The sequence below is a fragment of the Nyctereutes procyonoides genome, unplaced genomic scaffold (assembly GCF_905146905.1).
Source record: "Nyctereutes procyonoides isolate TBG_1078 unplaced genomic scaffold, NYPRO_anot_genome, whole genome shotgun sequence".
NCBI lineage: Eukaryota > Metazoa > Chordata > Mammalia > Carnivora > Canidae > Nyctereutes > Nyctereutes procyonoides.
In genome coordinates this window covers 14,866,047-14,893,544 of record NW_026575033.1, presented here as the reverse complement: position 1 = coordinate 14,893,544, position 27,498 = coordinate 14,866,047, and the positions used below count along the sequence as shown (strand labels likewise).

The 27,498-nt window shown below is 34.1% G+C and overlaps 1 protein-coding gene across 2 annotated transcripts in view; it reads right to left on the bottom strand.

Moving 5' to 3' along the window:
- NBEA (neurobeachin) overlaps positions 1-27,498 on the bottom strand; it is a 672,481-nt gene that overhangs the window by 393,890 nt on the left and 251,093 nt on the right. For both annotated transcript variants that reach the window (XM_055317362.1, XM_055317363.1), the window contains exons 31-33: positions 24,867-25,021; positions 22,507-22,633; positions 1,611-1,738 (exon numbers count right to left, since the gene is read on the bottom strand). In XM_055317362.1, the coding sequence (XP_055173337.1) occupies positions 1,611-1,738; positions 22,507-22,633; positions 24,867-25,021 (410 nt within the window). The remainder of the gene's footprint in view (positions 1-1,610; positions 1,739-22,506; positions 22,634-24,866; positions 25,022-27,498) is intronic.

Sequence of the window (27,498 nt, the reverse complement as noted above, 5' to 3'; positions counted from 1 at the left end):
TGTTAGAAGATGATAAATGCTATGTTAAAGGATAAATCCAACACAGGGGTTTGGGATAATAAAAATGGCAGGCTACACTTTTAAAGACGGTGACTTTCTAAATAAACTGCAACCTGATCCTGCCATTTTATTATATTTATTATTAAGCTCTACAAATCAGGGATTTTTTTTTAATTAAGGTTTTGTTTTATTTGAACTATAGTTGACACAAGTGTTACATTAGTTTCAGGTGTATAGCATAGTGATTGGACCACTTTATACGTTATGCTAAGCTCACCACAAATGTAGGTTCCATCTGTCACTGTACAATACTATTATTATATTCACTATATTCCCTATGCTGTAACCTTTCATCCCCATGACTTATTCATTCCATAATTAGAAGCCTGTGTCTGCCACTCCCCTTTGCCCATTTTGCCCTTCCCCCATTCCTGTCTCCTCTAGCCACCACCAGTTTATTCTCTGCTTTCGTTTTTTCATTTGTTTTCTTTTTTAGATTCCACGTTTTTGTCTGTTATATAATAATATATTCCAAGTACTTTAAGAAAATGCTTGGCCTAGAACAAGAACTCAGTGGGGTTTCTTTGTTTGTTTTGTTTTTTAATGAATAGCTCACCTGTGTGTCACTGTTCTAAGAGCTTTGTAGACATTATGTAATTTAATCCTCATAAGAACTCTGGGAGGGAGGTGCTATCACTGACTTTATTTTATAGAAAGAACATAAGTTACAAAATCGCTAAGTAATTCACAAAGGTCATAGAGCTAAGAAAGTAGTAGAACAAGGATTTAAACCCAAGGATTTAAACCCAGTAACTATTACTCATTCCTAACAGAAACAGATTGTGCAAAAGCACTTGAGACAAAGAACAGTCATAGGCAAACGACAATAAATAGAAAGTGAAAAGCAAAAATATATATGTAAGGCTGCTAAATCCAAGGAATAGTATTTAAAGCCATTATTTACTCACAGGATCTACTAGATACTGATTACCCCTTTATGAAGCTTTTGAATATTTATAAAATAAACTTTTTAAAGAAATAAAGCTTCAGACAACCATTTGTTAAAAGCTGCTCTCTTAATAGTGGTGCATTAATTAACTCTTCACAATAATTAATCTGCTTTTCCACCTCACTCCATTTAAGCTGCTGTTGAGTAAAAGACAATAGCTTCATCAATTCCAAGTTAAGTATGTCTTCACATTTTCTCAGTTAAGAATTCTCCTATTACAAATGTTATATGAATAAGAAGTCATTTACAGAAGCATGGCTCTTAGAGTTAGAAGGAAATTTTAGAGGGTATTGCTTAGTAAACACACCATCCTTGTGAAGGATGTACCGCAGCCCTCTAAGACTAGGATTATAAGAGCCATAGTCTCCCAGTCCAACACTTTTTCAAAGGTCTCCACTCTGTTATTAGCACTGACTGTGAAAACATGATATTTTTAAAAATGAGTAAGAAGAAAGCATGTATGAATATCTTATCAGAATTTGTGGAAGCAAGATCTTTATATTCTTTTGGTAATAAATATTCCTCCAGAAGTACAAATTATCATGAGTAATAGATACATTATAGGAAACTAAAATAATTAGAATATAGAGAGAAATCATACCTTCTATCAATAGCTCTTGTCCATGACTGCCAAGAAGTGTACGAGATAGGAATGGGGCAAAGTCTACAAAAATTTCACGAAGTAGAGGAGCAACTTTTTCTAAAGCTCTTTCAAGTTTTGCAGTGATGCTGTTGAAATTAAGACATAAAGACTAGTAAATATAATTCAATATAAAAAGTCATATTATAACTTCCAAATTAAAATCTTGAAAAAATCATAGAAGTATGTATCTAACACACAGAATAGTAACTGCTTCAGTAGAAGGGACACACTGTACAGTTTCACATCACTCATAAGGCTGCTCTAAAGACTGTAGCTAACGTAGAATGACCAGGGATGCCTGAGTGGCTCGGTTGATTAAGCCTTGTACTCAAGATTTAGGCTCAGGTCATGACCTCAGGGTTGTGAGATCCAGCCCCAGGCAGGCTCTACACTCAGCAGGGAGTCTGCTTGAGATTCCTTATCTCCTTCTTCCTCTGCCCCTCCTCATCATGCTCTCGCTCGCTCGCTCTCTCTCTCTCAAATAAATAAATAAATCCTCTAAAAAAGGTAGAATGACTGTTCTGTGAAATGGAATTGGGATTCCATGAACTGCAAGGGACACAAACTCTGCTCCTAGCTCTATGTCTTCCATGACTATCCTATCCATGAAAGAGAACTATTTTGAACACTTACTACATAGATCACTGTGTCAGTTACAAAGAATTAACCTTTGTTCTCTAGGGTTGCCTAAAAATTCCATGAAAAGCTGGACAAATAAGGGAATAACTAAAATTCACTGTAATACAATGAAATTGCTCTGCTCAAGGAGGTATCTTCATTTCAAAAGCCCATTTACAATTATTTACCGATTCTTGCATTATTATTTGTATTACTTCACTGTTAAATATTAAGTTATATGGCCTCAAGGAAGCACTATTTGAAATTCTTGAAAATATTTCAAGTAGTATACATAAACAGGGGTAAAGAAAAAAATTTTCTCAAGCAAATAAATGATCTGGTAATATCTATCTCTTTGAAATAAGTGCTTTGAAATAAGACTGCTTTGACTGGAATGCTGGTTCTCTCTTATGCTACCTAGGTGAGCTGGGGCATTAGGCTTCCTTTGCATACAAGATGAAAATGACCATAGTACGTGCTGGTGAGGATTAAATGAGCTAAGGCATATAAAGTTGCATAGAAAAGCAACTGGCACACAGTGAGAGATCAATAATGGTAGCTCTTATAATAGCTTTTTTGAATAAAACTATATTTACTCTTACAGAATGTGGCTCTGATAAAAAAAGGAATATAATAATATGTTAGAGGAACACACATTGTTCTACATGGAAGATATATAAAGTAAAAATTAAACAATGCTTCAAAATAATAAAAGTTCTGCCACAAAGCTAAGTAACATTTTGCTATATGTGAGGAGAACATAAGTGACAAAAAGGTTATTAATTATAGAATAATGTTCAACCTATTGCTAACATTTAAAACTAAAGTATTGCATTGTTAAGTGGCTAAACAGGGATAAGGGAATAATCTAGGATACATTCTTTCCTAACTTGGAAATAGTGTAATCTGAATCATGTGTATACTGAAAGCCTCACCACTAGCACTTCTATCTGACTTTGTCTCTTCTTATCTAGGTCAACAGCTTCAAAGCAAGAACCCAGAGAGGAAACTGGTATGAGTGCTTCCACGAATATTAAAGAGAATATTCTGGAGGAATAACTTTAGGCAAAAAAAAAGGGAGCTGGGTGGGGCTTTGAGGACTTGCTAAAGATAAACAGAACTCTCAATATTCTCCCTTACTCTTGTTGTTCCTGAACAAACACCTTCGCTAACCAATGGTTCTCAAATTTTAGTGTAGATCAGAATCACCTGTGATGCTGTTTAACAGAGATTCCTAGAATTTCATCCCCATAACTTCTGATTCAGCAGGTCTGGATGTACTGAGAGAATTCACACTTCTAACAAAGTCTCAGGTGGTTTGCTACAGCTGATCAAAGAAACACTGTTTTAAGGAGAGGATTTACTACTAGTAAATTGTAAAACAGCAAGGTGAATGCTACCTGAAGTCATAAAATAATCGTAAGTTATCTCTGACTTTTAGTGTATATAGATAGAATTCCTTTTTTATATCTATCAATTATTTAATTCATTCTAATTTCCAGGATCGTGTCCCATAACTTCCCAGCTAAAGTAATCCCCTCCTCTCAGGAAAGAGTAAGAATGTTAAGAGCAAATCTATGAAGAAGAGAAAAGTCTGGATGTTATTGTTTTGTTTCTGTACTTGAATTCTGAGTGAAGCATGAATATTTTATTTAAGATTAATCAATGAAAGTGAAATTATTTTAGAAAAATTTTAGATGTATAAAGGTTCACATCACAGTTATACTACTGTAATATACTATTACCTAATTAAACTTAGATATATTTTCCCCTAGTTTATGACTTTTCCCCATAATTTATGGGTTTCTGTAAGATTTAGAAGCTTCAGAATTGCAAAAATATTATTCCCGTTAACTTACATATCAAACAGAAACTTTACTTAATTTAAACAACCAATTACATAACCGTGATATATATGTATTAATTACCTTGACTTGAACGTAAGGGATAAAAAAAGATTATTTCTCAATGAGTGACTCTCTAAAGTAGTATTTTAATAAGCAACTATTTTCTTATAAAACTCAACAGAATATTAAATAATGCTCTTACATATCATTCTATAACCATAATTTTAATTTTCTAATGGGGAACAATGTAACTTTTTGCCCAGCAAGAGATCAAAGGTTTTAAGTACAGAAAATCATCATTGAATAATACTGCCAGATTTCTCTATCAAACAATAGCCTATTCTAAGTGTAAGAGTTTCATGATCACTTTACAGTGAAGAAAATGTACAGGTTTTGTTGTTGTCGTTGGTATTTATAGATTCCTCACAATGTATTTTAAAGGATAAAGTATGTGATCTTCATCTTTACACAATTTAAATTCTCAAAGAACATGATACAAACATAGATCTCAGCTTTATACCCTCCTCGATCACCAATTAAAAAAAAAAAAAACCCAAAACGTCCTGCCTATATTCTTTCAATTCTCATCTGAGAGAAGTACAAAATGTAAAACTTTTCCCAAAGCATATATGAAAAATTTATCTGATAAGATGTAAAAAAATAAAACATTTTAACACAAGAGAACTCCTTGGTCTTATTTCCTATAAAAATAAAAGAATTATCCTCTTCATTTTGAATCTAATTTTTTTTAATAGCACATGTAAAAATGACCAGAAAACACTTTTTTTTTGGCAAATTATTTTGCAAGAAAATTAGCATATTCTACTTGATTAGGGAAAATATTAAGTAATAATTTTTTAGTTTTATTTGAAAACTTATTTTCATTTACTCAAAAAACATTCATTCAGTTTAAGACATTTTATACACAGAAATAATATGAAGGTCCACTAGATGGGGAATTTACCCTACATAGTCTTAAGTGAGATTAAAACAGTCTAGCAAATTCTTAGTATTTAGGAAAGCTCTTGGGCCTGAAATTTGCCAACTCCAGGATGAAATGCATTCTCTCAAGCTTCTCATCCCTCTCTCCCTACTCAATTCTTTTGCATTCCTTTCAGTCACATTAATGATGCTTATGATGTTATTTTGACATTGGCTATTTTTCTTTACAGTTAAGTGTAAATTCTTTTAACAAACATAATTCCTAATTTCCAAAAAGAACACTACTATTGCTAGTTGAGTAAATTCTCAACCACTCTCATAAATTTTCTAACTATAAAAACAAAATGTTCAAAGAAAATAATAATGCCTTAGATGAAATTTTAAAGTGTCAATGCCTGGATTAAAACAACATGATTTAAAACACAAGAGTTTTATTATTATGGTTTTAAAAAGCACAATTATATATTGGCTTTTGCTTATATTAAGAAAATCTTAATTTATGACCATAAATTGTAAAGGTAAATTCTTAATTGGTTATATACTATGACTGGAAAATGACAAACATTGACTTAAAATTATTTTGTTTAGTTTTCACTAAGCTGCTAATGTGAAATGTATATATATGTATTTTAAGGGAGAGTGAGCATGAGGGGGGGAGAGGGAGAGGTAAAGAGACAATCTTAAGCAGACTCCTCCTGAGCATGGAGCCGGACCTGGGGCTTGATCTCACCACCCTGAGATCATGACCTGGGCTGAAATCAAGAATTAGATGCTCAACCAACTGAGCCACCAAGGTATCCCTGAAATATAATTTCACAGACTAGATAGTTGATGAGTAAATGCATCATGAATCTCAGATTCTGTGACCCTGTGACCTACTGTACTGTTAAATGGTTTTTCTCAACTGTAACTTTTTAGGGTTACACTAATCAAAACATGAAGCTGAAAAAATTCTTGCTTATTTCCTCATGTTCTTTTAAATTAAAAAAAACCCTGACATTTTCTCTTTATTCTTTTTAAAAAGAATCACAGGAAGGCGGCGCTAAACTGCTGAGCCACCTGGGCTGCCCGATAAATACTATTTTAATATGGTAGGTATGGCAGTAGTAATAAGATGCCCCTTGTAGTATAGAGATGTTTGTTCTCATGAGATCTTAGGAGGACTGCTGGGTGGTGGCTCACAGATGAATCCTTCCCCAAGAAGCGGCCTGTTTCGCCCAATATTAAGTCACCTTATCAGGAGTACTCTGTATTCAAACCCCAGTCAAGGAGGAGACAGAAAGGCCCAGCTCCCTTGATTCAGTTGAGGATATCTTTCAGGGACTTTCCAGTATAGAGCTTTCCCCAGAATGACCTAGCACTTCCATTACAATCGTATCACTTTTCCTTGGACCAATCTTTCCCTCCCATTTCCTTAACGGTGACATGATTGAGAACATTCCCCAAAAACCTGTCTGTATAAAGTGTTCTGAGAATATATTTCCTGGGGTGGTAGTCTACTGATAAGTGCTTTTAGTATAATACTTGGTTCATATAATATTTTTTGAAAATCCAAACTGAAAAATCATGAGTTAGGAATTTTAATTTTAAAAAAGAATTGAGAACTTCCATTTAAGATGCAGAAAGCTGGAAATGGTCACTCCTACACTAGTCACAAGAAGAAGCCAGATAATCTATGTACACTGCTAGAACCCATTAGAGAGCTGAGGTTGCAGGGTAACCAACTAGCCTTGAAATCTGAAGGAAGAACAGACCTTTAAGGAGAGAAGACAGAAATGAAGAACGTGCTTCACTGGGGCAGGACCCAGGAAGAAGAAACACTGAGTATCACCTAAATTGGTAAGGAGAAAACAGCTAACAGCTTTTAATAAATTGTTCAAGTCCAAGAGTGAGCTAATGTGAAAGAATAAAATCCTCAGAGCTGTAAGAACAAGGGGAGTTTGCGGTAATTTGCAGGATTTTCTCCACACACCTCACCATTACTCATGAGAGAGACTGGGGGCAACATGGGGAGCTGAGAAGCTGTTGCAGGCGAAGGGCGGGGAGCAGTGACTCTTGCAGAAAAGACACAATGCTCTGCCTGGGCTTTCTACTTGTAATCCTTATGGAACAAAGGCCTTACATATTTTGGAAAAGGACAGCAAACCTGTCACTTCCAGGCCACCAGAGTCTTTTGCAGAAACAACTCTGTTCTGAAGGAAGGCAAGAAAACATTTTGAGTCCTGATAATCAGAGATTCTCCAACCACTTGGAAATGGCCAAGATCGGTGGAAAATCCTATTTCCAAGACCCAGGGCAGTACCTGCCTAAAATCAATTCTGAATGAGAACAACAGAAAACAACTCCATGTCCACGGTACACTAGGCCCGCAAGTACTCAGTAACAAGTAACAGTAGACTACTATCGTAGTAGGGGCCACAGTGTAGAGAACCTCTTGAACATGCAGCATTAATGGAAAGCCTAAAAATAAGGGTAGAATGGGAACACTGAGTAAAACATCCTGACAAACCAGCCTCTAGATAAAGACAAGGTACAAGTAGAAAAATTTAAGGCATGTGGTGCATTGAGAGTAACTAAAACAAGAAAACAAACCTAGCTCAACTCCTTGGTAGAATAACTTAACCTACAGTAAAGGCCTAGCATAGAGGCAAGCCCATTTCCAGAATAAATACTATGAATGTCACTTATTACCATCTTCTATATAATGTCCAGCTTTCAAACAAAAAGTGTAAGACATCCAAAGAAGAAAAACTGACAAAGTCAGAATCACAAACTGACAAAATCAGAATCACAAATAAATCGTTTGTTAGAACTATCAAAGAATTTTTAAAAACTATGTTTGCCATATTAAGAGTTAATTAATACTTGAAAAGATAAGTCCACACATAAACAGAGTGGAATTTTAGCACAGAGTAAGAAACTGTAAAAAAGAAACAATGATAGAAATATATACAGTAAAAGAGATAACAATGCCTTCAACAGGGTTATCAATAGACTCAATAAAGTTAACAAAGAACCAATGAATTTGAAGATAGGCCAATAAAAAAAGGCATGCTGAAACAACAACAAAAAAAGAATATGTTTATAATGACAGAGGAAGAGAGGGAAGAGTGTGTTTGCAAGTGCATTTAAGAACTATGAAAGAGGAGGGGGCAGGGTGAGATGGCAGAAGAATAGGGTCCCCAAGTCACCCGGCCCCACCAACTTGCGTAGATAACTTTCAAATCATCCTGAAAATCTATTAATTCGACCTGAGATTTAAAGAGAGAACCACTGGAACGCTACAGACAGAAGGGTTTTCTCTTCTAACAAGGTAGGAAGGCAGAAAAAATTTAAAAAGAATCCAGTGGGGGGAGCGCCCCCACGAGGAACTGGGCTAAGGTGGGGGTGAAAGCCCCTGGAACAGGAGAGCCCAGCCCCGGAGAAGCAGGAGCTTTAAAAATCTGCACCAGATTCTTCCCAGAGGGAAAGGCACTCAGCAGTGAACTCAGGCATAGCCACAGGAGGGACAGTGGGGCCCCCAGGTTCTGGGGGCACTAATGAGGAAGTGCGCCCCGGCGGGGAGCACACACACACCGCAGGCTGATCTCAGGAAAGGGCTGGAGCGCGGCCCGGCGGGGCCTCGGGAGCAGCTCAGGAGGTGGCTCCGCGTGGAGGGGGCTGTGCGGCCCAGGACCGTGATTGCAGCGGCGTAGGCCCCAGAGCCCAGGGCGCCAGGGAACACAGCCCAGGTTCCTACGCTCCCCCGGGACAGTGGAGGCAAGAGAGGCCCAGGACAATGAGGTCTCTCCTGCCTCCTGGTGCCCCCAAGCTGTGCAGATCAGTGCCCCCTCACCCCGGGGAGCATCCAGGCCAGTGCGGACTGGGAGTTGCCGGAGCTGACTCCAGGGCTGGAGAGCCAGGGGCCACCAGTGGTGGTGTTCCTCCTCGTGTCAGCTGTGCCTGGGAGAGGTGGGGCAGCCAGGGAGCAGGGGCCTCGCAGGATAAACAGCTCCCACTGAGCCCAGCACCTAGTGGGGAGCAGGGCAGCTCCTCCAGGTGCACACATCTGAGACTCAGCACAGCAGGCCCCTCCTCTAGAAGACCAGCTGGAAGGACAGGGGAAGAGCAAGTTCTTGACCAAGCAGGGCTGTTAAGCTCCAGGGGAAGTCGAGGGATTTACAGTATACAGAACCAGAGGATACCACACCTTTATTTTTTTTTTCCTTTTTCCAGTACAACTCATTTTTATATCAGACTGTAAATTTCCAATTTTTTTCTCTTTTCCCACCTTAACTACAATATTTTGCCACCTCTTTTTCTCTCTTTCCCTTTCTTCTTTTAAGATTCTTCCTTTTTGACTTTCATATTTCTACTAGATATATTCTCCTAGATATATTTCATATATCTAGGACCTATAATTATGGGTCCTAGATATATCTTCCATTTCTAGATTCCCTTCAACATACTCAACTTAATTTTTGGAGATATACAAGATATGTTTGTGTGTGTGTGTGTGTTTTGTTTTCTCTGCCTCATTTTGTTCTACAATGGCAGAAGTTAATACCTTCTAAAACATGACCAGTATGTACCCAGAACCAAGTGGTATACTGTGCTGGTTCATTTCGTGAGATTCCTCATTCCCATTCTGCCACCCTCTTTTATCTCATTTATGTTTTGGTGGTCAATGTTAGGGCCTTCTACAAGTACTTCTGGTTTATATGAATTTGGGACTAAGCATCTTCTAATATACAGAACTTAAATATACTGAGAAACAAGAGGATCACCCTCTAGAACCCCTCAGATAGACTACATTCTCCCTCTACTACAACTTCACCACCACCATCTCCCAGTTCTCCCCCTTTTTTCTTCTTCTTTTTTTTCTTTTTCTTTTCTTTCTTTTTTCTCTCTCCTTCTTTAGGATTCCTGGACTTTTATTTTTTACTACTTTGTTTTAAAATTTGTTTTTCACTTTAGTGGTACTTTTTGTTTTATTTCGTTCTTTGTTTTCAATTTCTGGTCTCTGACCATGGCAGAATCATCTAGGGTGAAATTTACTTAGGTCATGGTTGATATTCTTGATGCAGCCTGCTCATACAGCCTCTCTGTACTAACCAAAATGACTAGAAAGAAGAACTCACCACAAAAGAAAGAATCAGAAACAGTAGTCTCTGCCACAGAGTTACAGAATTTGGATTGCAATTTGATTTCAGAAAGCCAATTCAGAACTTTTCTGAATTGGCTTCTGGAATTTTCCAGAGCTACTGGTGGCTCTGGAAAAAAGCATAAAGGAATCAAGAGACTTCATGACTCCAGAATTCAGATCCAATCAGGCTGAAATTAAAAATCAATTAAATGAGATGCAATCTAGACTGGAGGTCCAAATGACAAGGGTTAATGAGGTAGAAGAAAGAGTGAGTGACATAGAAGACAAGTTTATGACAAGGAAGGAAGCTGAAGAAAAAAGAGAAAAACAATTAAAAGACCATGAGGAAAGGTTAAGGGAAATAAATGACAGCCTCAGAAGGAAAAATCTGCATATAATTGGGGTTCCAGAGGGCGCTGAGAGGGCCAGAGGGCCAGAAAGCATATTTGAAAAAAATCATAGCTAAGAACTTCCCTATTTGGGGAGGGAAACAGGCATTCAGATCCAGTAGATAGAGAGGTATCTTTAGGTCCCCCCTAAAATAAAATAAAAACCATTCAACATCTTGACATTTAATAGTGAAACTTGCAAATTCAAAAGATAAAAGAGAATCCTTAAAGCAGCAAAAGACAAGAGATCCCGAACTTACATGGGGAGAAATATTAAATTAACAGCAGACCTCTCCACAGAGACCTGGCAGGCCAGAAAGGGCTGGCAGGATATATTCAGGGTCCTAAATGAGAAGAACATGCAGCCAATAATATTTTATCCAGCAAGGCTCTCATTCAGGATAGAAGGAGAGATAAAGAGCTTCCAAGATAGGCAGAAACTGAAAGAATATGTGACCACAAAACCAGCTCTGCAAGAGATAGTAAGGGGGACTCTGTAAAAGAGGACACCCAAAGAAATAATCTACAAAAACAGGGACTGAAGAGATATTATGATGACAATAAATTCATATCTTTCAATAGTAACTCTGAACCTTCATGGGCTTAATGATTCCATCAAAAGACGCAGGGTTTCAGATTGGATAAAAAAGCAAGACCCATCTATTTGCTGTCTCCAAGAGACTCATTTTAGACCTAAGGACACCTACAGCCTGAAAATGAAAGGTTGGAGAGCCATTTGCGATTCAAATGGTCCTCAAAAGAAAGAAGGGGTAGCAATCCTCATATCAGATAAATTAAAGTTTATCCCAAAGACTGTAGTAAGAGATGAAGAGGGACACTACATCATACTTAAAGGATCTATCCAACAGGAGGACCTAATAATCATGAATATTTATGCCTCTAATGTGGGAGCTACCAAGTATATCAATCAATTAATAACCAAAGTAAAGACATACTTATAATAATACACTAATACTGGGAGACTTCAAACAACACTTTCTGCAAATGACAGATTTTCTAAGCACAACATCTCCAAAGAAACAAGAGCTTTAAATGATACACTGGACCAGATGGATTTCACAGATATTTACAGAACTTTACATCCAAACGCAACTGAATACACATTCTTCTCAAGTGCACTTGGAACTTTCTCCAAAATAGGCCACATACTGGGTCACAAATCAGGTCTTAACCGATACCAAAAGATCGGGATTGTCCCCTGCATATTTTCAGACCATAATGCTTTGAAACTTGAACTCAATCACAAGAAGAAATTTGGAAGAAACTCAGACACGTGGAGGTTAAAGAGCATCCTGTTAAAAGATGAAAGAGTCAACCAGGAAATTAGAGAAGAATTAAAAAGATTCATGGAAACTGATGAGAATGAAGATAACAACCGTTCAAAATCTTTGGGATACAGCAAAAGCAATCCTGAGAGGGAAATGAATTGCAATACAAGCATCCCTCAAAAAATTGAAAAAAAAAAAAAAAAAAAAAAAACAACTCAAATACACAACTAAACTTGCACCTAAAGGAACTGGAGAAAGAACAGCAAATAAAACCTACACCAAGCAGAAGAGAGTTGTTAAAGATTCTAGCAGAACTCAATGAAATAGAGACCAGAAGAATTGTAGAACAGATTAACAAAACCAGGAGTTGGTTCTTTGAAAGAATTAATAAGATAGATAAACCATTAGCCAGCCTTATTAAGATCTATGAAAGAGTATCAAAAAATCTTATATAAAAGTCATTAAAGTCACTGAAGTAGAAACGTCATATGCCAAATAATGGCTACTCAAATGTGCCTAAACCACAATCCCTGGAATTTGTGAGTAGGTTATATTATATGGCAAAAGGGACTCTAAAAATGAAATTCACATTTTGAACACTAACATAGGAAGATTATACTGGATTATGTAGGTGGGTTCAGTATAATATAAAAAGCAGAAAATTCTCTCAATGGAGTCAGAGAGGTGTAGCAAACAGAAAGGCATAAAATATATGTCAGAAGTGGAAGCCAGAGAAGTCCCAAGTGTGAAGAGAATGTGATATACTGTCACTGATTCTGAATGTAGGGGCCACATGCAAGGACTAAAAAAAAGGACTCTAGAAGCTAAGGGTAGTCCCAGAATGACAACCAGCAAATAAATGGAACCATCATTCTATTGTTGCCTGGCATTGAATCCTGCCAACAGTCTGAGAGAATCTTGTTTACTTACAAAATTTCCAATAAGAAATGTAGCCCTGCAAACACTGGGCTGCCCAGTGTGACCTGTGTTGGACTTTTAGCCTATAGAACCATGACATAATAAATTAGTATTGTTTTAAGCTGCTAAAAGTGTGGCAATTTATCATGCTAGCAATAAAAAACTAATACAAGGAGAGAGAGAAAATAGGGCAGACGAAGTACGTTAAGAGATAATGAGTAAGAATTCTCCCGAAATGATTAAAGTTCCTCAAACCAAGGATGTAAGAAGACCAGAAAATAAGTGTTAATTCATAACCCATATGTGACATAATGAACTACTGAAACACAAATATAAAGAGAAAATTTGAAGAAGGCTATCAGAGCATAAAGATTCATTATGCAAAGAATGACATTCTCACTAGAAAGTAGGTAGGGCAGAAGACAGTGGCTATTTTAATCGTTTCAAAAAATATTAGCCCACAATTTATACGTAGCCAAAAAAACAAAAAACAAAATGCAAAATCTTTCAAAAATGAAGGTAAATAACTCTTCCAAAGAAAGAAAAACTAAGAGAATTCATGTATTTGACTTGCACTACAAGAGCTTTTTTTTTTTTTTTTTAAAGATTTTATTTATTCATGAGAAATACAGAGAGAGAGGCAGAGACACAGGCAAAGGGAGAAGCAGTTTCCCTGCAGGGAGCCTGATGCAGGACGCAATCCCCAAACTTTGGGATCACACCCTGAGCTGAAGGCAGATGCTCAAACACTGAGCCACCCAGGCATCCCTAACAAGAACTTTTAAAAGATGTTCTTCAAGTATAAGGAATGTAATATCTGACATAAACTTTGTTTCTACAATTAAGAGTGCTAGAAATGATAATTGAGAGTAAATATAAAATTCATTTATTTTAATTGCTTTACAGATAATGAACTATAAAGAGCAAAAAATAATAGCTATGTGCTGTTTCTTAAAAAGATATATGAAAGTAAAACCTGACAACGTTAACACAAAGGATGAGAAAGAGTAATTAGGGGTAAACCATAAGAATCTTATACTAACATGAAACAATATAATACTATCAAAGACTATAATAATTTAAAGATTTATATTGTAAACTCTAGGGCAACTCTGAAAATGTTTTAAAGATAAGTAAATAAGCCAATATTGAAGAAAAAATGAAATGATACAAAATACTCTATCAATCCAACATAAGGCATAGAAAGAAGAAAAGAAGTAAAAAACAGATGGAAAATAATACTTTTTAGAAAACAATGAGCAAGTTGATAGATATTAACACAACCATATCAGTAGTCACATTAAATGTAAATTACATAGAAGCATCAATTATAGTTTGTCAAACTGATAAAAAAAAAAAGCTGTGTCCACTGATACACTAAGAAAATCTTGCTTTAAAAATAAAATCATAGATAAGCTTAAGGAAAATATAGGAAAGAGAACTGCCACTAAAACTCTAATGTGAAGAGAGCCAGAAAGAAGGAGCTGAAGATGTTTGTATGTATTATTTATTTATTTATTTATTTATTTATTTATTTATTTATTTAACATTTTTTTAAAAGGTTTTATTTATTTATTCATGATAGACATAGAGAGAGAGAAAGAGGCAGAGACACAGGCAGAGGGAGAAGCAGGCTCCGTGTAGGGAGTCTGACGCGGGCCACGATTGGGTCTCCAGGATCACTCCCTGGTCTGAAGGTGGCGCTAAACCGCTGAGCCACCCGGCCTGCCCTGAAGAGGTTTTTATTTGATGCGATATTAGAATTTACATTATACTCAACTAATTTTTTTATAATTTGAAGATTACAACATAATCAAATTTGCCCATGATGTAATTAAGGGCCAGAATGGATATGACATAATCTAGTTGAAAGCAGTGGTTAAAAAGAAAAAATAAACCATTTTAAGGTTTATACTCAATTTAATAAAGGAGAATAAACTATCTATGCAAACATAATCTGGATTTCTACTGTTAGTAATCAACTGATCATCCTGTTGAGAACAAAACTAGATAAAAACCAAACCAAAAGAAAAATACTTCTTTAAGGATAATAGAACATTAAGACAGGGACCAATTATTTGATCATGATCTCTAAAAGGAAGAAATCCTAAAAGAGGTGATTTTGGTATTTGCGCCATTTTTCTCATATAAGCATGGTTTAGAAGAAGCAGTCAATGAGCCAGCGGTTGAACAAAATTTTTAACAAACCTATGGGGAAAAACTGATGTTCAGGACCCATCAAAGGCAAGGAGAGTTAAGAAAAACTCATATAATTCAAGTTAGGATGCTGTAGACCTACACCTTAGAATGCTGGTAAACTAGAAAAAGAGTAGCACTATAATCTTGACTACATTATGTCATGTAGAATTAATAGTGCCTACAAGAGGCAAATGTAATTTCTTTCTGGAAAAATCCACCGTTTTGTACATTTATATTCTTTAATGTACTAGATTCTTCAAACTAGAATAAAAATAAAAGACATTAAAGTAGAGAAAAATAATATTATCAAATACCAAGAGAAACACAAAATCACCCAGATAGTCCAGAAGCCAAATAGTGAAACAAAAACTTTAAAGTACTTATATTTCACATACTCATGAAAATTATAGACAGGTTTGACCATTAGAAGAGAAAAACTATTAAAAAATGGAAATTCCAGTACTTAACCAAAAAATTTATATTAACAATACAGAAGATTAGAAACAACTAAAGAAAGAATTAGTAAAATGGACTAAGGTTAAAAAAATACTCAGAGTTAGAGACAGAGAGAGATAGACACAAAAAGAGAATATATATAAAGAGATAATAAAGAATTATATAAGATATATGATTTCTTCTAGGAACTCAAAATTTGTGTAGCATTTAAAAATATATCAAATAGACCACATTTAGCAGAAAAAGGAGTACACAAAAAAATTAAATAAAAAATACAATATAGAATTCAATAAACCTAATCATAGCAACTCTTGGTTAATTATAAACACAAGAGATGTCTTATATTTGATAAAAGTATCTATAGTAAATAGATAGGAAACATCATAATTAATGATGTTCAAAGCTTTCCTTCTGAAATGAAGAAAATAATGCTTTTTTTATATAGAATTTTTTAAAGAAAATTGCATTTGAGGTACTAGGTGGTAATATAATACAAGAAAAACAAATAAAGGGTAAGGATTATAATAGAGGATAAAACTGCCAATATTCTCAGATGAAATGACTGTGTACATACATTTACTTAGAAAGAGTTATAGATAAATAATTAGGAATAAGTAGTTAAAAGTTTTAGGATATTAGTTCAACATACCAAAATGGTCTGTATATGACAGCAATACAATTAAAAACTGAAATTTATGAAAGAAATAACTTATAAAAATATCAAATTCCATTTTTCACTTTCAAGGAATAAGATGGTTTAGAATTACCTCCCATGTTAACTAGAAAAGTGTACAAAATATAGAGAACAAATATTTTCAGACAACACAGATAGCACAAGACCATAAAACCCAAGGGAAGAAAAAAAATGAAATGATTTTCACCATTATTTACGTTTCTTGCATGGAGGTATTTCCCCTTTTAAGGCAAATACAGAATCCAGCAACCATTTTGGGTTGACAAGAGTAAAACCATAGTTCAGGCAGGTCAAGGTGAATAGAATTGGAAGGATAGAATACCCAAGAGGAAAGAGTTATAAAGAGAAATGATTCCAATAATCAGAGACTTTCACTGAATAACAATCTATGTATGTGACACCTGAAAGCTTTCAAGGTTAAAATAGAACAAATTCTGATGAAAGAACAATTATGAAGAAGCTATAGCATAAACGTTTCCTATCTCTCACACAGGTCTGAGAAGTGTCTAGTCTTTCTGGCCAGGATGTAAAGACCTCATTAAATACACTGAGCATTCAGGAGATATCCCAGCTCATTTTCTTAGTGTGACAATATTAGCCCAGGGAAAAAAAAACAACTCTAGACTTGCCTTTAAATACCTTAAAAGCATGCCTTAGGAGGAAGAACACCCTTTTGAATAAATAGTGCTAGAGCAACTGAATAATCGCAGACAAACCTCAATATAAATCTCATACCTTATACAAAAATTAGCTCAAGATGGGACACAGACTTAAAAGTGAAACTGTTTATGAAGCCATAGAACTTAATGGAAAACATATGAGAGAATCTTTAGGACTCAGAGGGGGGAAGAATTCTTAGACATGACAACATGGTAAGTTAGACTACAACAAAAATGCAGTTTTCCTCTGCCAAAGAACCTATTAAAAGGATGAAACAAGAGTCCACAGTCTAGAAGAAAACAACTGCAAAGCACATTTCTGAAAAACGACTGGTATTTAGAAAATATAATGAACTCTCAAGGCTTAAAATTAAGAAAGCGATCCAAGTATGAAATGGGCAAAAAACATGAACAGCTATTTCAATGAAGAGGTATTTTAATACTGATGACAAAAACATACAAAAAGATGTTCAGAATCATCCATTAGGAATATGATAAGACAAATTAGGACCACAAGGAGATATCAGTGCCTCGTACTGATACCTATCAGAATGACTTAAAAAAGACAACACCAAAAGTGGGTAAAAATCGAGAGAAACTGGACTATGTATACATTGTTGGTACAGATTTTTTTTTTTAAATAAAACAAGTCAGGTACTTAGCATACAGCTCAGGAATCTCACTCTTGAACATATTCCAGAGAAATGAGAAGTTATGTTTACAAAAAACAAACGTTCATTGCAACTTTTCTCATAAAAGCCAAAAACTGGAAAAAACCTAAATGGCCTACAGTGGGTGAATGGTTAAATGAACTGTCATATATCCATACCATGGAATACTACTAAGAAATACAAATGGAAGAACCTACTGAACAAGCTGGATGGATCTTACAGCATTATGTTAAAATGAGAAAAGGTCAATTTCAAAATGCACCTCTGAAACACCTATGAATCAAAGAAGAAAATGTAGGGAAATGTTGAAAAAATACTGAATGAAAGTTAAAACATCATAATGAAATTTGTGAAATACAGATAAAACAATCCTTTAGGGAAAGTTGTGGTTTTAAAAGCTTTTATTAGAAAAGAAGAAAAACCAAAAATCAATGATTTAAGCAAAGGGTCAGCAAATGTTTTCTCTAAAGGTAAGTACCTTTCTCTAAAGGTACTAAATATTTTAAGCAATACTATACAGAAGTTGTAACAACTTAATTCTGCCATTGTAATGTGAAAGCAAGCACAAGCAATCTGTAAACAAATGATATGACTATATACCAATACAAGTTTATTTTTAATATAAACTGATGACAGGCAGATTTAGCTCATGGGCCATAGTTTAAGTGGAAACTTAGATTAGGAATCTAGAAAGAGAAAAAAACTAGAAAGAAAAAAGCAAGTAAGTCTTGAATAATGAAAAGGAATTAATAAGAGCAAAATTCAGTGTAATAGAAAACAAAAAAATAAATAAAAGAAGCTAATAGCTGATTTCTGGAAAAAATCTAATATTGAAAAATCAATAGCTATTCTAATAATAATAAAATGAGAAAAGACAAATTAACAAAATCTGAGATGAAAGAGAGAACATCATTAGCAATCCTACAAATATTTTATTTTTAAAAATTTTATTTATTTATTTGAGAGAGAGTGAGGAAGAGAGAGAGAACGCATGAGCTGAGGGGGGGACAGAGAGAAAGGGAAAAGCAGACTCCCCGCTGAGTAGGGAGTTTGATGTGGGGCTTGATCCGGGACTCTGGGATCATGACCTGAGCTGAAGGCAAATGCTTAACAGACTAAGCCATTCAGGTGCCCTGAGATCCTACAAATATTTTATTTTATTATTTTATTTTTTTAATGTTTTTTCCTAGTGTTCTTTTTTTTAAAGATTTTTAATTTTTTCCTGAGAGACACAGAGAGAGGGAAGCAGAGACATAGGAATAAGAAGAGGGAGAACCAGGCTCCCTTAGAGGAGCCCAAAGCAGTACTCAATCCCAGGACCCTGGGATCACGCCCTAGCCTGAAAGCAGATGCTCAACCACTGAGCCACCCAGGCATGCCTCCTACAAATATTTTAATATAATGAAAAAAAATAAAAACTTTATGGCAATTAATCCAACAATTTAGATAAGATGGCTAAATTCCTAGAAGTCACAAATGACCAAAACTGATGGAGAAAAGCCAAAAAAAAAAAAAACAAAAAAACAAAAAAAAAACAAAAAACTCCCCAAAGAACAAAAATTTGAATAGTCACTTATCCGTTAAAGAAACTTAATTTGTAATTTAAAACTCTCCCATAAAGAAAATTCCATTTATATTTGGCTTCATTGATGAATTCTCAAACACTCAAGGATAAATGTAACTAAAACTACAAATGACTCTTAAACATAGAAAATAATAAAGAGGGGATCCCTAGGTGGCGCAGCGGTTTGGCATCTGCCTTTGGCCCAGGGCACAATCCTGGAGACCCGGGATCGAATCCCACGTTGGGCTCCCGGTGCATGGAGCCTGCTTCTCCCTCTGCCTGTGTCTCTGCCTCTCTCTCTCTCTCTCTTTCTGTGTGACTATCATAAGTAAATAAAAAAAATTGAAATATTAAAAAAAAGAAAATAATAAACTATAGACAGTATTATAATGATTGAGTTATGTATTTAAAAAGCCTTCTCATCATTAATCATTAGGAAAATAGAAAATAAAACCAAATGAGATGCTTACCCAGCGACTACAGAGTCTTAAATTAAAAAGATTAACAATACCAGGGTTGACAAGAATGGAGAACAGAGTAGTACTTTTACGTATTGTTGACAGGAATATAATAGGATACAACCACTTTACAAAATAGCAGTTTCTTATATGGATAAGTATATACTTACTATACAACCAGCAATTTTACTCTAAGTTATTTATCCAAGAATGTATGTCCAAGACAAGATGTACTCAAATGTCCACAGAAGTAAACAAAAAGACATGGATGAATCTCAGAAACTTAAAAGCTGGGAGTAAAAGAAGATAGACACAAAAAAGTATATTCTATATGATTCCATCTATATGAAGCCCTAGAAGAGTCAAATTTAAGTTATAATATTAAAAAGTACATAAGTGTTTGCCTGAGGCAAAGATGGATTAATTACATATGGAGGAAAAGGAAACTTTCTAGGGTGATAGGTGGTTATAGAGGAAAAGGAAACTTTCTAGGGTGATAGGTGGTTATATAGGTATGTAAACTGATCAAAACTCATTAAAATGTACAACCAGGGCAGCCTGGGTGGCTCAGTGGCTCAGTGCCGCCTTCGGCCCAGGTTGTGGTCCTGGAGACCCAGGATTGAGTCCCACATCGGGCTTCCTGCATGGTGTCTGCTTCTCCTTCTGCCTGTGTCTCTGCCTCTCTCTCTCTTTCTCTCTCTCTCTCTCTCTCTCTCTCTCTCTGTCTTTCATGAATAAATAAATATAATCTTAAAAAATATACAATCAAAATGAATATTTTTATTGAGTTGAACAACATAAACAAATGGCCTCAATATTGATTTGAAAACTAGAGGAATAAGATACAAATACAAACTATTAAAATCCTAAGAATAAATGAAATAGGAACATGTAAGCTTTCTACCTAGAAAACTAAATATTGTTACTAGGAAAATTATTTTAAAAAACAAAGAAATGAAAGGAATATATGATGCTTATAGTTTGAAAATTTCAATATTGAATATCTATAGTTGCAACAGATCTATGAATTCCATTCCTAACCAAAACTCCATCAAGATTTTTTTTAAGATGGATAACTGACAAACTGATTCTGAAATTTAAATAGAATGCTAAGTATCAAGAATACCTCAGACTTACTTGAGAAAGAAAAGGACAAGGTGGAAAGATCTTAATCAACCAGATCCAGATCTTTATTAAACTTACAACTAATTATGACAGTATGCCACAAGGATACACATACAGGCAGGGAAATGGGGCAGAACAGACTGGCAAACCAGAATCCAGCAGTTAGGGGCACCTGATTTGTGACGAAGTGGCAGAGCATGGGAGAAAGTAAGAGTTTTTCAAATAAACAATGCTGAGTCATCCTGACACCCACATTACTCCTACTTCATTAAATTCACAAAACTCAATTCTGGATGGACTATACATATAAATATAAAAGATAAAGCAGCCAGAACATAAGGCAGGGAAAATTAGGCAAAGATTTCATCTACCACAGAGAAAGCACTAACACAGACAACAAACTGAGTTTAAGTGGACCAAAACAACTTCTATGGACCAAAACAGATAACATAAATGAATCGAAAAGTCACAGAATTAAAGATATAGATATAGATATATCAATATAGATATAACATATAATCTTCAAAGGGATCGTTTTCAAATGCATAAAGAACCTTACAAATGAATAAGAAGAAAAACAATTCAATTTTTAAAAATGGGCAAGAGATTTCAACAGGCAAATCACAAAAGAATGAAATGAAAAGACCTATAAATATGTAAGAAGTTACTCAATGCCATTAATCACAAGGAAAATACAAACTATAAATACAATAAAATACTTCCACCAAAATGGCTAAAATATAAGAGTGACATTATTAAGCACTAATATTAAAGATATGAAGAAACAGGAACTTTCATATGCTGCTGGTAAGTTAGTAAACTTTCATGACCACTTTGGAAAACTATTTGGCATTATCTAATAAAATTGAACATGCACAATCAAATCAATCAGCAGATATGAGTGCAAATATATGTGTGATACACCCAAGAGTAATGTACAAGCAGCATCACTATATAAAAAGCAACATGTGTAACAGTCTAAATCTAGAAAATTCCAAATGTCCATCATCAGTAAAACAGAGTAATAAATTATAGTATCCACCCACAAAGGAATAAAAATGGAATAAAAATAAGTAAACTATTACTATATACAACATGGATGTTTTTCATAAACAAGGTGAACAAAAGACCCTACAGACAAAAGAACACATACTATGCAATTCCATTTACATAAAATTCAAAAAAGACAAAGATAACCTTATTAAAAGTCAAGTTTATGAATCTGAAGAGGAGCAAGGTTACTGACAGGAAAAGGAACACAAGCTGGGGGGTTCTGGGGTACTTGGAATATTCTATTTTTTGACTTGGGTGATGGTATCATGTCTTCACTGTTTCACTGAGCTTTTAAACTGTATTTGTGTAATTCTTGAATTTAAAATGTGAACACACACACCCACACCTACATGTATACAATTTAACTCTAAGAGTGTGTGGACTAGTCTCTTCTAGGAATGCTTTGTGATGTGCTACTATAAATTTTTATCCATTAAGCACGATAAAAAAGATGTTTGTTTACTCAAGTTTCAATTACATATGTATTACATATAACTTTGCAGATTGTCTATATTATAAATTTTTCATCTCCACCACAAAGATGCACAATATTTTCATGTTACCATTTGTGCACATTTTTACTTTATTGGAAATAGTAATATGCCATATGACAATAGATTACAAATTCACCAGAGTCAATGTCTGAAAACCACTCACCATCTCTGTTTAGGCTCTGAAATAAAGCAGGTGGTTTTTAAAAATATCAGGATAATACAATTATGAAATGTCATCACAAAATTCATAATTAACCATTCTCAAGAATTCTTAACTATACTTTTGTATTTACTGTATTTTAATGCTTGAGGGTAGAGTTGTATAATGAGTATAAACAAATAGTTATGTATACCTCATGTTTTCAGCCGAGTCTTCTGGCATTGGAGCAACAGTTTGTACAGCTGGAAGGTTTTTGCTGGTAGCACCATTCACAAAACTAGAAGAGGAGGAAGAGGAGGAGGACCCTGAATCCACGGCACCTGTTCCCAAAATAATAATTTTTAGCCTTAAACATAAACTTACTTAAAATAATTATTATATTACTATCTGATTTGAAGACTTACTCATATGAATGTCAAACAGAATTCAACAATTAAAAAAATCATTTGGCCATTAGTACACTAATAACTCTTTATAATTATAAATAATAGTTGTTGCATTAAAATCTAGTTGACTTACTTAAATTAATCTAACAACTACATAACACAAAGGGGGTATAAATAAAAGATATCAAGAAATGAAAATAATTTTAGCTAAAATGAGGCTAAGACAATTCAAATTTAGATGAAAAATTTATGTTTTTATTGCTATATTGTAATATTTTTAGTTTTCACTACTTAAGATACAATTCACAATAAATTGAGCATAAATTTGTGGCACTGGAGCATCAAATGTTTATTTTGATAAAATGATGGTTTTAAGGAGGGCTATAATGAATATAATTGTACCTGATTTTAAAATAATGAGTTCTCCTCAACGATATGAAGATGCCACTTTGGAACAGACTTTTCTAGAATACACCATGTAAGTATATTAAAGAGCTGTGGAGTTGAGGGACATCTAGTGTTCCTGAATATTATCTTATCTCACACTACATCCCATAAAACTGAATTGCTTACTGGGATTTCTGCCGCAAAACTTATATAGCATCTACTTGCCAAAATCTAAACTGGACAATAGGCCCAGTTTAGGTGTTGGCATACAAAATGTGTGTTGTGTGTGTGTGTGTGTTTGTATATATTTCTGAGGAGGATGTTTAATTACATTTTATTTTCCACTGTAAAATTATATAATTTATACTATCTCTAGGCTCCTTGCTATGATCACTTCCTATATCTATTCATAAAATAGAAATTATAAGAAAATGTTATAACTTGTTTCATATAAAGACAAAAAAGAGGTAATGAGGTAATTTTATTTTCCTTTAACCTATCTTTTAAAAATAAGGAATTATTCAATAGACACTAAATGTAGATATCTTTTACTACACTGACATATTTGAAAAATCTTAACATATATATATTTTGGTAAAAGAAAAGTATTTTTCTTCCTATTTCTATAAAACAGAATGAATATAAAAAATAAGGTTATAAACTGTGTAGAAAAACTTTAAAATCTTCAGACAAGTTGGATATATTTATTTACAATATAGATAAACCAAAAATGTTATGTTCTTTAACACAATGCCATCTATAATGTTTATTTGCTAATGTAAATATGCTTGATAGAGTATATTCTACTTACTACAACCCCATAAATGTGTTGTTCATGGTATGTCAGATTCAGGTGGTATGATAAACAAGATAGATACAGAAAGCACATAGAAGAGCTATGAAATTAATAAAAATGGGAAGATTCTAAGTAATGATAATAGATGGTAAAGTTCAAGGCTATACAGTTTGGAGAAGAGAAGGCTACTATAGTCAGGGAAGAAAAGTCAGGGATCATCTTGCGTTGTATAAATACCTAAAATGGAATCACAAAGATTTGGGTAAGGATTTATTTAGCTAATAATCAACAGGAACATTTCTGGAAATTTAAAAAATAATGGTTATTTTAGGCAGGCTTTAAAATTTTGTAGTGATTTGGAATTTTTTGTTCCTAGAATCATTAGGAAAATGTTGGACAATGAACTGGATATGGATACCACTGCAATCTACGTACATAAAGTAATTCAATGTCAAATAATGTTTCTTATTCACATGCATTTTTTCCCCCGTTGAGGCTCTTGCATATGTCAAGGTTCTTAAGGGAGCTCTGTTTTTCCTTAGAGGATTTCATAAAAAGATATATTAGGATTCAGCTAGTAAACATCACTAAATCTATTTACACTCACTAACGTATTTAATGATATTCTTGATACAATTTATTGATTTTTATATATCAAACTGCAGTGTTTAAATTATCTTTTGGTTTTGCTCCCCAAATACCTTTCAGCAATTTTATTTAACTCTGAAAGTAAATAGCACTGTTTTGAGAAGACTCAAAACAAAAACCAATAGTGTCCTCTAAAATGACCACTAAAAAAATATGTCTTAGAAGTACAGACAAATTCTGAAAGGTAGTAACATAAAATAGAACCTTCTTAAAGGTTATGATAATCTTAAATGATCAGGGCATTTTATTTTTTTAAGATCAAATAAGCAGAAAAATGGAGATATAGAAAACAGAAAGAAAAAGATGAGGTATCACAAAAATATATAAGGACAATACCTGTTGTATTTATCATACTTTTTGGTGTAGCTCCAGTAGCAGCAAATATATTAGAGGTACTGCCTGTTGCCAGCCCACTTCCAGCAGCAGTGGCTCCCACAGTGGTTACAGCCAAACTACCTGGAGGTGGCTTCTTAACAGGTACCACGACACTCCTGAAGAGTAAGAAATGAGGAAAAGTGACAAACACAAGGTTTAAGATGAAATCCAACTCTGCTGTGACATATACAGTAAACATTCAATTATCTTTCTTCCTTTTTTTTTTTTTTTAACTTCTGAGCCCAATTTCATTGGTGAAAAGGATATGGACTTTAGGATATATTGTGAAGTGTGTTGACTTTAATTCACTTAGCAGAGGTTTATGTAGGATCTGGAGAATACAGAACTTTCTTAAGATGGCTTGTGGGCTATATGAATCTGGAAAACCTGTGAAAATGTATGCTCAAGTTAGAATATTTTGCATCTGCATAGTTTTTGCAAAATATGCATAAAATGTCCTTCTTATCCATATTATATTCTCCATGTGTAAAACTGTCATAAAAACCATTCCAAAAGTCAGATTCTGAAGCTTCTTCATAGTAAAGCTAAAAATTAATCAGGAAATACTAAGCAATATCTAATGGCATAAATTTATACTTTATTTTTCTGAGAATAGTTTAGTTGTTTGATACACTAGATACTCAGTTAAGGATTATTTAGCTTTCAAGCCCTGACATTTTTTACCCTTTTTTTTTTTGCTGAATCTTTAATTTTATTTGTAGTATTTCTTTGATATCAAGGAAACTGATAATCAAGTCACATACATAGCAGCTGTTACATGAGTATCATTTACCTGTAAATACATGAACATATACACGTTGACATTTTGAACAAAGGGATTTCCTAAGTTACTTTAATATATTTAGATAAATTTCACAAAAAAAATTTCTGAATTTGGCATTGTGTTAACCTTAAATTATAAATATGATTTTAAGAGATAAACTATTTATCTAGAATAATAAATATCTTCATTTCCAAGTAGTGAAGCTTCATTCTTAAAGTTTACACACTGCAACTTCATAGAAAAAATATTTACCAGTGTTACTCAACCAGTATTGAACTTTTTCATCTAGAAAGTAGACATATGAGATGCTATAAGCTAAAATTTAATACTTGAAAGCTAATGACTGACAGTACAAAACTCTTCAATCTAAACTAGTACTTTTAAATGTGCCTAGACACACAAAAAAATTTAATTGTCCCATTAAAAAGCTTTAAAGAAAATTATATTAGTGATTCATTCTCAAGTAAGTCTATAGCTTAAACATCCCAAATAACACCAATTTCTTCAATGTCAAAAATCTAAATTTATAAGAATTATTACTCTCAATTTTAGGAGTATTTAAAACCGTTTTGTGACCAAATATATTATGATCTTAAATCATTTTACTTGTGTCAGAAAATTTCTTCATTATCTCTTTCTGGATATTTTCTTCTTTTCTCTTTATAGGTGGAATCTAATTCATTAGATTCAACCTTGAACTCTCAACTATTTTATTTAATTACCAAAAGCACACTTTATGCTTTCAACCCCTTCACTGGCCTTTCCTCATCCAATGCTTTCATTTAAATCATTGAGAAGCAGTGTGACATTATGGAAAGAATATAGGATATAGAACTAGAAAACTAAGTCTCGAGACCTAAATCATTCTCAAGTTGTGTGACCTTTTTTTTTTTAGATTTTATTTATTTATTCATGAAAGACCGAGAGAGAGGCAGAGGGAGAAGCAGACCCCCTGCTGCAGGACTCGATTCCAGATCACCACCTGCGCCAAAGGCACTCAACCACTGAGCCACCCAGAAATCCCTTAAGTTGTGTGATCCTAAATTTCAGTTTTTCATTTCAAAAACTGCAAGATGAATGCTACATACTTTACATATAAATGGGGAAATTAAATGAGATTGTTTTTAAAAGGATTTTTAAGTATAAGTTATCTTATAAATGTTAATGATTATCACCACTGTGTAAAATGAAATCATTCTCTGCCTACATTATATAAGTTATCTGGTTATACTGATCTATCAATTGAAAAAAAATGAACTAGTATTTTGCGTTTATCATCAGAACTTTCTCTAAACTTCTAAACTAACCTTAGAAACACTATTTCACTGGCTATCCAGAAAGAAAACAATTATTAACTCTCAATTTGAAAAAAAATCATTAGTAAATGAACGATAATACTTTTTTCCTACAGCTCATTAAAATCCCTGTGGATAAAATAAGAAACAGAGACTGGTTTATAGTGCTGTGAGACAGATTTGTAGATTGCAGGAAAACTATCACCAAAAATTCCTGGTTAATAGGTCCTTACTAACTTTGGGCAAAAACTCTGTTAATAGACTACTATAGGCATCTTGTCAAGTGCTGAAATTGTGCAGCATATGTTATGAAAAATTAGTTATATGAATGAATGAAAAAATTAATCTCAACAACCTCTAATGACAGCTTGTAAATAAAGACAAACAACATTAAATACCAATCTACTAAAGAACTGAAAATATCTGGTTCAATAGCAATTAATGTGAAAGCCTCCACATTTCATTGACAGCAGACTCAATCAACAGAATCTGGTAGTGCAACATGGCATTTAAA